At 26.2% G+C, this 14,060-nt stretch overlaps 1 protein-coding gene across 1 annotated transcript; it reads left to right on the plus strand.

The window, feature by feature from the left end:
- Positions 1–1,167: 1,167 nt before the first annotated feature.
- Positions 1,168–7,911, plus strand: LOC145942417 (venom serine protease 34-like). Its single transcript, XM_083049111.1, has 8 exons — positions 1,168–1,271; positions 2,119–2,333; positions 4,117–4,326; positions 4,903–5,101; positions 6,947–7,141; positions 7,222–7,373; positions 7,504–7,660; positions 7,752–7,911. Exons 1-8 carry the CDS (start codon positions 1,262–1,264, stop codon positions 7,775–7,777), a joined length of 1,164 nt encoding a protein of 387 aa, XP_082905237.1. The 5' UTR covers positions 1,168–1,261; the 3' UTR covers positions 7,778–7,911.
- Positions 7,912–14,060: the final 6,149 nt, after the last annotated feature.

The following is a 14,060-nucleotide window of genomic DNA, read 5'->3' on the forward strand; positions in this document are numbered from 1 at the left end:
CAATTTACATTTTCGAATAGTTAATTTTTGAATGTCTAATAGTTTCTTGTTTTCTCTTATATAATTTTCTATTGATCGTATCTACAAAATCTGTCCTTTTTTGTCAATTTTTATATACTTTCGTATACTTTCATATACATGAATTTTTTATTTAAAAAATTTTTTAGGAAGGGTATTACTATTTTTCGTTAATTCAGTGTAGACACAAAATGTGATATATCAAGAATTCACGAATTTAATGAATCTTAAAACTTTTATAAATTACTATAAATTCTTAAATTTGCATTAGAGAAACTAGCTATACAAATTGATTTTACACATATTGTATTTTTATACTAGTTAAATTTATTTGTTTTTATAATAAAAATATAATATATTTTTTTAATTATTACCTCGTCAATTTTATCATATGAAAAGTAGCATGTGTTCTATTTTTATGTCACATCTGCAAGATAAGATATCATTATTGACTTTTTAATGTGTTTCAACAATAATTCATTTCAATATTAATTAAATCAACTCTACTTTATTTAATTAAGAAAATATTTTACAATTTTTAAAGAGTATTACCATTCTACATAAATTATCGAACTAATTGTTGACATATTCTTTGAGATTAAATTAATTAATTAAATTTTGTCTTATTTTAAAAGATTTTGTTTTATTTCATTTTTGTTATAACTTTATATTTTCTAACACATTATATATGTTAATAATTAAATTTTATACTTCGTTTAAAGCCTGTTTCAGATTAAATAAAGAATGAGATCTTGAATTATTATAAGTTTTTTTAATTTATAATGAAAAAGTTGCAATGATCACATTCTCTACTTATTATAAAAAAAGTAATTTTAAATTAATTGCCAAAGTATATGTCAATAATTTCAGTAATATATAGCATAATTTAATAATATGTTATTATTTATTTTATTTATTTTTTAAAATTATATTATTATAACGCATCAACAATATCTAAAACATGTTTGCGTATTTGAAATATTTTTAATATATACACGCGTCTTATCAAACTTAGGATTACATTAATGCCATTTTGAAAATATTCACCTTTGCAATAAATCTGCTTGCAAACTTGATAATTAACTGTAAGATAAGGTACCTGAGCCATTATCAGTTTTAGGTGTATTTTATCTTTGTGTTGGAATAAAAGCAGACACTTCTACGATATAGCGCGTAGTTGTCTGTCAGAAATAAGTTAAATAAGTTAAATTCTTAAGTGCCAGAATATTTTGATAGATGTACCATGCAAGCAGGTATTACAAACTGTATTTATAAAAAAATGTGCATATATGTATATCTCGAAATAATTGGATCTAAGAAATTATAGAAAAGACTACAAGTACATAACACTAAGTCGATAACTAAGCAATTAATTGATCTTTTTTTACAATTTGTAAATAAACTTTTAAATAATAGATTTAAAAAATATGAGAAATCTTGAAAAATTATTATAAAATATCAATTATAGAAATAATAAACTATTAATAATTATTATATAATTATTAGTAAACTATATAATTAATAGTTGAAATTAACTAGCAACTATAACAATAAATAATACAACAATAAACTATAACAATATATGTATAATAAATTTTATTTTTATTCGTTAATAATATGTTTTACAAATAGCTTTAAAAATTTATTATTAGATTATATAGATATTCTTATATTATATAGATTTTCAATCTTTCATTTTTACAAATTTGCAAAATTCACAACAATATACATATATGTACATTTTCTCAATGTACTATATAATTAATGTATACTTTATATAATTTGTTTTTTTTTATTTTATATATATATAACCTTCTCATTATTTATAAAATATTTATTATCATAGTATTAAAAAAAATTAGATGTATTTATATATTTTTTTGATACTATTTTATTGCTTTCTAAAAATCAGAAGTTGATAAAAATTTAGAATATTATAAAATTATGTTACTTTTATAGAAGGAAATGTTAAATTTTGTCAAAAAATGTCAATAAATAAACTTAAATATGTATTAAGTAGCTAATGAAATTTTTTTATATAAAAATTGCTTACATATATAGTATAATAAAAAAACAATCTTAATTATCTTATACAATTAGTCAAGGTTTTATTTGGCTTCCTGCTGTCTCTCTCGATGCTAAATGTGATTAAATCCGCCTGCAACTACTTTCAAAATTTAGAAGCTGGACAAACATATTATGTATATAATCCTGGTTTTCCTTATAAGTATCAAAAGGAAAATCATTGCACGTGGAAAATGGAAAGTCGCTATGTTACTAAAATAAATTGCAGTGTTGATATGCCAGCGTTTGGTGTAAGTTAAGATAGATAAATATCTTGTATCTTGTTTAAAATTGGCATAGACTTAAAATAAACTATTTTCAAGCATAACACAATTTAATAGAAAAGAATTTAAGAAAAAAAAAATTATTTCTTAGTTTTTGTTATGTAATATAATTTTGGCCTCAAATATATTTTTCATTAATGTTAATTTAAAAAATTTGTAAAATTATAAAAAAATTTTTCATATTTAACTATACTATACTTTCATATTTAACTATACTATAGTATACAATATAACTATACAATATGTGACATGTTAAAAATTAAAAAACTAAAAATTTTATTTTCTGTTTTAAATTAAAAATACTTTTGAAACTTTTAGCTCTAAAAAGAGATTGATTGAGATTCACAAAGATTAATATAGGTATATTTTAATAAAATTTGTATCATCAAATATATTTTTTATTTATTACACCAATTGTGATTATTATCTAATTTAGTATTTATTATTTACTCTATGTCCGCCTATGTTCACCATATTGCGCTCATTAATTTACACTTGTAAGTAACTTAAAAGACTTTAATATATCAATTTTTACAAAAATCTGAAAATTTTGACATCTCTCATATTGATATCATTATTAATATAGTTTATTTTATAATTATATATTTTTCTCATTCAATGATATAAAAATTCTTAAATTCAAATAAATTATTGAAATACGAGGCGCATTTTTTAAGTAAGATTCGTTGTGAAATAAAAAAAAATTTTAATATATAAAAATAATTTATTATAGCCAAAAAAACTTCTACAAGCTTACTTTATTTTTCCACATAATCACCATTGACTTCCATTCATTTTTGATATTGTTTCAACAGCTTCCTAATTCCATTGTTGTAAAAGTCCGCCGTCTGTGTCTTGAACCAGTTAGTAATGCCGTTCTTTAGTTCGTTTTTCTTTTCGTTTTTTAGTTCGCTTTAGGAAATTGAATAGACAATTCTGAAACCGTAACCGCTGATTTTCAATAATTTTTGTATTCACTTCTTCCATTAAACTTTCTGTCATCATTGTTGGGCAACCGCTACGCTCTTCGTCATAAACATTTGTTTGTCTTTCTCTAAAACTCTAAACAAACGACACCATTACCTAACTTTACTGTCACTCATAACATTTGGTACAAAAACCTCACAAAGTTGTTTATTCAATTTTTTAACGGCGAACTAAAGAACGGCGTTACTAACTGGTTCAAGACACAGGCGGCAGACTTTTGGAATTAGGAAGCTGTTGAAACGATATCAAAAATGTGTGGAAGTCAATGATGATTATGTGGAAAAATAAAGTAAGCTTGTGGAAGTTTTTTGGCTAAATTATTTTTATATGTTAAGATCTTTTTTTTAATTAAAACGGACCTTACTTAAAAAATGCGCCTTATATGTTTGATAGATTGTCTTTACGAATGGTTTAATAAGATTTTTCTATAATAGACAATATTTAATGACGAAAATCTTTTTAAATATTTCCAGAAAGTTCCATTTAAAAACTAAAGAATCTAATATATTTAATTTGGAATGTTATAAAACTTTTTAAATTCTGTATTCAGTACAAAAAAGAACTACAAGGAACAATTCTTTTCCTTTTTACTTTTTCTTAAAAAAAAAAAAAAAAAAAAAAAAGGTAACTTATCAATTTAATTGAAGTGTACAGACATATCAATAATTACAATATTATACTCGCTAGAAATAGAACGAGGAATAATCTATTTTATTTATATTTTATTATATTATTTTATATATTATAATTTTCTTTTATATAGAATGATTGTACTCAAGATAGTCTTTCTATCCAATTTGGTGGAGGAAATGCACAGAAATATTGTGGTTACGGTACACTCGCTCTTGAAGGAATAAATCCAACTATAACATTAGATTCACCATTTTACACACAAGGAGGTACATTTTTATGCGAAATTCGAACAGAGAAACCGTTTGATGAAAACAATTGCAAATGTGGTTGGAAAAAAGTAGTAAGTATGTAAATGTACAGTCGTGGACACAGAGGTTGCGACATTTTTTTTTAATGAGTATATTTGTAAATATGCAGTAAAATTTAAGATGCGAATTATTTTCATGTGTTTATGCGCGATAAATGATCACGATGTTGTTAAATTTGCGTATATAGTATATAGTGTGTAATATAAATTTAAATGCCGTATATAAATAAATAAACATTAAATTCAATAAATATAAAGTGTCGTAAACCTCTGTGTCCACAACTGTACCTCGTAAAATATTTATTAATAGATTAGTTATTATTTACAATTTGGTATTTTATTCGGCAACGTATTACTTTTGGTATCGCACGAAGGGAAATTTGTGCCATCTGCACAACTAATCAGTTTCGATGAAAAATAAATTTTCTTGACGTTTTACCATTCGTGTCTGGCTCTCTTTCTAACTCGTTGAAATTTAAATATGAAATATTTCACATTGAAAGCCTTACTAAAGTCTCATTGCAAGTATACAATTGATTTGATTAAAACTACTTTAATTTGATTAAACGTTTAAAATAAAGTCGATAATAATTCATATTATTTGTTTAGACTAGAATAGTAGGTGGTACGGAAACTGGGATAAATGAATATCCTATGATGTGTGGGCTCGTTGATAGTACTATGAAACTGATATATTGCGGTTGTACTATAATATCTCAAGAATACGTGGTAACAGCAGCTCATTGTGTAGAGCATAGAGATACCTCTACGATCGGCGTTATTGTTGGCGAACATGATGTAACAACAGGTAATTACACTAATTTACAGCCAAAAATTATTTTTAGCCAGACAAAGTGTTTCTTATAGATTTTTAGGTGCCGAAAACGATGCCGCAAACCAAATTTCACTAATACGTCAGATTTCCAAAATAATTAAGGTTTAATATGTAAAAATAAGCCTTTTTTGCGATATTTGAGATTTTTTTATAAAAAAGGTTAACGCTATCTGAAAAGTCTGATCAAATATGAATATATTATTCATCCCCTATAAAATACATTTTTTTAATTTCAATATCTTACTTTTTAGCCATGCTATAAAAGTTAAAGCTAGGAACTATTTTTCATATGGAGATGGTCCTGAGGAAAAAGGTTTTTCTGAAAAAAATTATTTTTTCCAAAATTGATTTTACCATTATTTGCCCCCCTTTAGATCATACAACTTTTGTCTGAAACTTTTTTTCGAAAATGCATTTCGAAAAATTTAGGTGGGCAATTAAAATAAGACACCCTATATATAAATATACATTTAGTGGAATCTATTACGATAAGTTACACTGTGTATGTATATCGATAGCCTTAAACTACAAATTAGGGGAGTATAATTATATGACTTCATTATAAGCGGAATATTTGCTATCTCAGCAAAACTTTATATTTAAAGTCTTCCTAATATGACTAAAAAGTAAAATAAAAATAAAATAAAAAAGTAAAATCAAAATAAAAAAAATGCATTTTATAAGAGATAAACATTCATGAAATCTAGTCAGAATTTCTAGATAACGTTAACCAATTTTACAACAAAATCTCAAATAGGTATCGCAAAAAAAAAACATTTTTTGCATGTTAAATCTCAATTATTTTGGAAACCTGACGTGCTGGTGAAAATTGGCTTGCAGCATTGTTTTCAGCATCTAAAAATCTATAAGAAACACCGTGTCTGATTTAAAATAATAAAAAAAAAAATTTTTTGTAAACTAATGTTATTAAAATGTATCTAATTATTACTTAAAATAAGTAAAATGTATTATAGAGTTGTTTATATATGATTATTTATATATAATTGCAATAATATTACATTAAAATCTTATAATTTTTTTATTGTATCTGTCACAAATTAATTTAAGACAATTATAACTTAACAAAATAAAATATTTGCAAATCTTTTAATGCAATATCTAAAGAAAAGAAGAAAAAGAACCTTTTTATATACTCAATTATTAAGTACTTAAATATATATTCAATTTTTATTATGAGAAAATGTTTTTTTTTCGCAAACGCAATGTTTCATTTTTTATTTAAAATAGATTTTACTATATATTTGCCTTTCTCGCTCCGGACTTCTCATAGATGCGTTTGATACAATGCACGAGAATGGTGATATTGGAACAGTGCGAATCTGATAGTTTTCAGTAATAAAGAATAACTATATGTAGTATTCATATTTGATTGGTCTAATAATTTTGTGTGATAATTCTAAAAAGAGAAAACAAGCATCAAAGAAATGTTTTTCGAATATGTTAAGAAATTTCCGAAATTTTCTAACTAGAATAATAGCACTATTCAACAAAAAAAGACTTTTTTCGGAACGAGACTAGTCGTTTCTTATGGTTTTTTGAACGCTGAACACGAATCTGGTTTTCAAATTGCTCCAGCATGTCACATATTGTATAGCTATAATATGACAAAGTTCGTGAAAATAGCCTTTTCTTGTAATTTTAATTGCAAATTTCTCAAAATTGTGACGTGATGGAGCAATTTGGAAACCAGATTCGTGTTCAGTGTCCAAAAAACTATAAGAAATAACTAATCTCGTATCGGTGTTTTTTTTGTTGAACAGTGTAGTTTAATTTTAAACAATATCATTTTACGAATAGGTAGCGAGACCAAAGCAACTAAGTTGTTCCGTGTGAGCAAGTGCACAATGCATCCTTATTACAATGAAATTCACAACGACATAGCTGTTTGTAAGATTATTGGTACCATAGAATATAGTGCTGAAGTTGGCCCAGTCTGCTTACCATTTCAACATAGTCGAGACACATTCGGAGGTACTATTGTGGACGTGTTGGGTTAGTATTTTCTAATTATTTTTACAGTTATAGATTATTATTATCTATTTTCTAATTCCATTTTTAACCTGGGGTTTCAGGCTGGGGTTTACTAGAATTTGGCGGCGCCAAATCGACTACGTTACAAAAAGTAAAATTAAATGTAATAAACTTTTGGCAATGCAAATATTATTATCCCAAAGTAACTAATAATCATATATGTACTTATGCTCCAGGGAAGGATTCTTGTCAGGTAAAGAAACAATTTTTTAAAAATAATTATTATATAATATAAAAATACCAAACTGTAATGTTAAAAAAATTCAAGAACAATAGTAAACAAAGTATTTCAGAGATATAATAATTCTTTTCTTTTACCACAGATGGACAGTGGCGGACCTGTCTTATGGCAAAATCCTACCACACATAATCTTGTATTAGTTGGTATTACATCTACTGGTATTGGTTGTGGTTCAAGAGAACCTGGTATCGAAACACGTACAGGAGCTTTCATTGATTGGATAATGTCTGTAACACCTGGTAAGAATTGGCAGAAAAAGACGAATTAGAGCAATATAATAATTTTTTACTATAACAAAATGGTAATATATTTATTGTATTTTCATTGTAGGTGTACAATATTGCAAAGTAGAATGAATTTTGCATAACTCTTTAGTCAAAGAGAAAGATTAAAAATTTCTGGATCTGATTCACCGTTTTCTGTTCGCGACTTTTGCAAAATATATATTTTAAAATATATTTGTAAATATTAATAATGTGTATACATTAAAAAACAGTTATATTAAAATATTTATTTTATTAATTACGATTAATATCGTCTTCTTCTTTTTTATTAACCTGATTAGGGTTCTATGCAGAATTTACCTATACGTATAGTTGATGCTATTTAAACATTAGCGGATTAAAGATTACATATATTGTTTTTTTTTTATGCAAGCGTAAAGTGCTTTAAAGGTTTTAGTGCATTTGTAAAACACAATGTTTTTAATATCTAATAATATTAAAAGATTTACTCACAATCAGTATAGGGAGGTAATGAGAGTATTTGATTGGTCTTTGATTGATTTGGACAATGAAAGAATATGTAATTAAAGTCTGGATATGCAAAGCCACAAGAATATTCAAGAGAGTTTACAATGTTTTTCTCCCAAAGATGAGAATAAACCGTGATATGATGAGATTTAAGCTTTGATATCATCGTGATGACCGATTTGTGTTAAGTCTTCTTTGATTTCAGTGTACCATAGAGAGAAAAGAGGAGTTTCAATTTTTGCAAAGTATCTTTTATGACGACTTTCTCTCTCTCTCTCTCTCTCTCTCTCTCTGTGCATAGAATATCTGCAATATTATACAGTTGTTTGCATCTTGAATAAAGATTGGTGTAGTTTACTTATAAAGAAGAAATACTTTTGATCAGGAAGGTGCAAAGATTCCTTTGCCAGAGCAAAGTTCAACTTACCTGGAATACCGCAGGGGATCCACAATAACTTAAACTTAATTATAAGACCTACGTTTTTACATTACAGAAGAAGATTCTTGATCCGCAATATAGTAAAGTGAGTAGTCGGATGCCTGTATATATTTGTTAGAATGCAAAGGATCCCGCACAAAATACATAGGATTTTGGCTCTCAGTGGAATTGGCTGAATTTTTGATATGTTGTAGTTTAAGACATTCTGATCAAAAGATGTAATAGCCTCAAAGCTAAATAATGGACAGTTACTGAATTACAACCAGTCAAACATCTCGCAGAGCGCAGAGTTTTTTGTGTTTGACTGACTGTAAATCAGTAACCATCTATTATTTAGCTTTGAGCTTATTACATTTTTTGTTCAGCAGATCATAAGCTACAACATATGAGAAAACTAGCTGATCTTACTAAGATTCAATTTTATATGATTAGTACGGGATTTTTGAACTTATATAAAATCCTAGATGAAATTGAATCTCAATAAAATCAGCTAATTTTCTCACATGTTGTAACTTATGACTTGCTGAACAAAAAATGTAATAAGCTCAAAGCTAAATAATAGATGGTTACTGATTTACAGCCAGTCAAACACGAAAAATTAGGACTTTGCGAGTTGTTTGACTGGTTGTAACTCAGTAATTATCGCGTAGTTAATTCTCTCAAAGTTGCCCACGCATGTTCTGGAATCGTCAGTATAAATAGAGTGTAAAATTAATGTCTAATTTTTGTAACAGATTGTTAAATGATCTTACAATATTAATGTCATGTTTAACATAAAATTTAGAATGAGTATTAATTAATTTGAAATGACGAATGTCGTATTGATATTCTAAATCTAAATCTAAAAAGTTGAAATCGTTTAATTTGATTAACCCTCAGGAAGTAGGCTTAGGGATTTCAGAATTACATTGAGTTGGGTATGTAGTTGACGAGTCTTGACCTTACACAGAAACTTCTCCAGCAGAAATTGCTACCTTGTGTTTCGGTTAGTTCTAGTTTTCTTATCTCACCAGTCAGGTTACTGGATTTGAGGGGACCAGAGGGACTTTTTCTACATTTATGTTTTCCCTGCAGATGATTACTGGATCAAAAGCAGAACAATAATGTAATATTTGATATCAAGCATGTGTTTTATAGTGATATAGAATAGTTATTGCCACGAAGACGATTATTATACAGAAAGCTAATGTAGAGATATTTGTTCAGTCCAAGTCAAATTTACCCCGTGAGAAATTTTATTTCATTTGTGTTACATAATTGTTCAATATCATTATCTTGTAATAGCGAGATTCTAAATTTTTTGTCCGCAAAAAAGTATTCCACTGGAGAATATTCACAGACAGGTGTTGGAAAACTTGGAGGTGAGAATATTTATGTGCACACTGCATTTTTGAGGAGAATATGTCCCATTTTCATAAGAACATTACGGTTGGAATTTTGTTGATGTAAATTTGTTTTAGCAGAGATTCTCATATGTTGAGGATTTCAGGGGCCGGAAGGAGGGGGGTTAAGGTAGAGTACATAAACTTTGGTGGTAGGGTGAGAGGGTGAGAATGAGGGTGGTTAATTAAGTTAGCGAAGTCACCATTATGGTCAGAGAAGAGGTTAGTTTGAGTAGAATCAGTAATGGGGTTTAAGTTTTGTTTGATATTTTTTGGTAGTTGAGTTAGGATGTCTGGAGACTAGTAAAATTTCTTGTGCCTTTAAATAAATTATTCGTAGACTTGTTCTGCGGAGGGGGAAGATTTGAAGTTTTGAGCAGTTGAAGAAAAAGATGAAGATATAAATAATGAGTTTTTAAGATGAGGTAATGTTGGAAAAGGATTGGTATAAAATCAGTATTGGTGTTTCCACATACCTTATTTTTATAATATTAGCGAGTTTTGAGAGATTTAAATCTTTAGGGGCATTGAAATGTTGGGGGCATTAGAAGGAAGGAAGTTCTATAAGGTAGGGAGAGGAATCCCTAAAGAAGTCTTCCTGGTCTCGCAATACGCCTAATGCTTAATATTTATTTCTATTCTTAATATTTTTTCTATTGTACTTTAACCTTAAGTCTCAAAAAACTTATATTTTTATTCATTAGTGAAAGATTACTAAATTTGAGTTAAATAATAGTAATAACATCTTATAGTGATGATGTGAAGACAAAATAGTGAAGCAACAAGATATCAAATATAATAAAAGGTATGTGAATATAAGATTTATATTTTTAATTAGTGGATATATTAGTTTCTAATTTACAGTTAACTTGTGGTACATTCAATATGTTTTGTCAAAATTTGAGTGACATAGGTCTTAAAATACGAACAAGTCGATATTTGCCTATTATATTTCCTATAAAGTGTCTGTCGTAACGTTGCGTTGATATATTCTTGTCTAGTACATTTCTTTAGAAATGTATCGTCAATTTTAATATTAAATTAATAATATTTTTTTTAGATTTAAACAGTCACAGTCAAACATCTCATTATTCATCGTTTCTCTTTTTGCAATATCATTTTCAAACAAAATTGAGAAAAAAATTAGAAATAAGTAGAAAATTAAAGAAAAATTATAATGATACGATGTATTCTCGATAGCAATTGATACTATCATATTGCGACATAATAAAAAAAACTATTGCAAAAATGTGTAATTTCTTTTTACATTATTTATCTATAATTTATATTTTCTACTATCACTACACTGTATTATTTGATTGTTAATACGCATTTTAAAATTATTAAATATATTACGAAAACAGGACAAAACATTTTTTAATATAATTATTGCACACCTAGTCTTTTTGGTAATTATTTTTCTTACGAAATAGTACACGCATGTACACACACGCACACACACACGCACACACACACACACACACACATACACACACGTGTATATATACATATCTATATATAAAACTAAGCAAAGAGCTATAATTTTAAAACGATTAAATTGAAAAAAAAATATTATAAGATAAAATTAAATAATTTCTATCATATTTCTACATCACTTTAATGCATTTTTTTAATGCGTAGGTATAGTTGCGAAGTGCAATTGCATTTCTTTTTAATTGAAATCTTATACTTTTGGATGCACTTTAATAGTATCGATGTAGTTTTATCATATTTGTAAATGTCAATTGCTTTCTATTACTTTAAATAGGATATACATATCTTGTTGTTAAAAAAGTAATTAATCTATCTGCCAAACATTTTTAATTTATATTTTATAAGAAAACACACACATACAAGAAAATTTATTTGAAAAAGAATTATTAATTTGATTCTCCATTGAACTTTTTTGTACATTTATTATATTCTAAAAGATATTTAAACGATCCATTATGCCATATTTTCAACATTTTTCCATTTTAGTTTAATATATTTTTAATATATTTTTAGTATATTTTAATATATTTTTAAGATATCGTTAATTTTTTTTTCTGTTAGTTTAAATATTTCTGATATTATATTTTTATATCGATATATTCAGCATAACAATTTTTAAAAATATTTTAACTGTTGATAGAGTCAAATTATTTTGCAAACTTAAAATTAAAATAATGTCTACATTGACAATTTTTAGTCATAATTTTTTAATAGTTTTTCTGGGGAGACTGAAAATCTGCATCTGTGTGTTAATGCAAAAAATATGCTATTTTATTTTTAAAAAAATGCAATTCGCAACTTTATCCATACATACAAATCCATAAAAGCGATATAGAAATGTAAAATGTCTACAAATATTTAATTATCTTTTATAAATTTGTTTATATTTAATCGTTTTAAAGTTATAGTTTCGCCCCTATCCTCTATATTTACAAATTGTATACGTATAATGAATTATAAAATCCGATAATTCTTAATTGTTATCACAGAAGAAAAGCAAATAACGCATTATAGTTTCATATAGACAAATATCTATAAAATTGATAAGCTTATTACTATTTTTATAACAAATTATTATTATTTCTTTTTCTTTACATTATAGTTACGCACAAATATAAATTATTTTAAAATATTAAAACAAACTTTTAAAATAGCATATTGTATTGTGTGTTCTCTAATGTAAAATGTATGAAAAACACAATATTGACATTGAAACAGAGTTGAATCAATTAGAAATAAAAACTACGTATTATCTCTTTGAAAGAAATTATAATAACAATACTTTTACACAAATTCTATTATATTGATATAGAAAACGATTTAACAAAAGAACATTATTGCATCAATTCAACAGTTCTTTTCTCCAACAAGAGAAACTTTATTTTCTAATATGTAATAATAATTGCGCTTTACGAGTTAACTATCGGCAAAAAAACTTATATAGACCGTAAAGTTACTCTTGCGCAGAATTTTTCTAACAATAACAATATTACGAACATATTGATTCAGTTTTTTGCCGATAACGTTATGTTTTATTTTTTAAATTTAAATTCGAAATAATGAATATGTTACGTTTTCTTTTACAATAACGGTAATAGAGATGAGCAATTGTTATATTCGATATTTAAAAGTGACAAAAAACGTTTTTAATATAATAAACATTTTAATATAATAAAATATAACGAGATGAGGCAAGTTATTATGTACAATATTTCGATTAGTTATATGAATATACATATAGAGAATATATTTGAAATTTTATTATTGTAATCAATGATATTCACGTTTAAGAACTCAATAGTTCGAGTTTAATGTTATTTTACAATTGCTTATCTTTGACCGTAATCAGACTGTCTGATTAAAGTTTACGCTCACCGAAAACAACTAAAATAATAACATTTTTGAACATTTCATTGATACTAGAGCACATACATACATATAAACATAATTTCTTTCGTTTAATTACTGATGATAATAATTGGCAATTAGCATAATACTATTCGATTATTGTGTCATACTATGCGTTCGAGTGCAAATGTATCATCGCAAGTTGACAGAAACGCTATAATAATGTATAATTCATCGCAATCGCTAATTTTTTGCAACATTGCGATAATCATATATTTGCACATATCTTAAACGATAATTATTAAACTTAATTGTTTACTATTACTCAACGATCAGTGCAAACAATGTTAATAAACGATTAGTAAAGATTGTATTATTTTGGATTCTATATATATTTTCTTGACTAGATTCTAGATTGGGATTTCAAAAATGTCGTGGGAACAAGATATGTACAAATGATTTTTGTTGAACGCAGCGAGAAAGCGGAAAATATAAATAAAACGTATGCTCATTTCTTGAGGGATTCGGATAAGATTTTACAATAATTATCATCGTTTTGTTTACACATCGTTTTTGAAAGCAAGCTTTTTCAATCGTTCCTTTCTTGTTCATCGCTTTTGGCTGGCCCAAAAAAAAAAAAAAAAAAAAAAAAAACTGATATTTGCGTGTTACTTATATTAACAATAAGAAGTTGCTGCTTTCCAGCAATGGAACACAGTCATAC

The sequence above is a fragment of the Prenolepis imparis genome, unplaced genomic scaffold, assembly GCF_030444845.1.
Source record: "Prenolepis imparis isolate NDT839.2.m4 unplaced genomic scaffold, iyPreImpa1.0 SCAF_11, whole genome shotgun sequence".
NCBI lineage: Eukaryota > Metazoa > Arthropoda > Insecta > Hymenoptera > Formicidae > Prenolepis > Prenolepis imparis.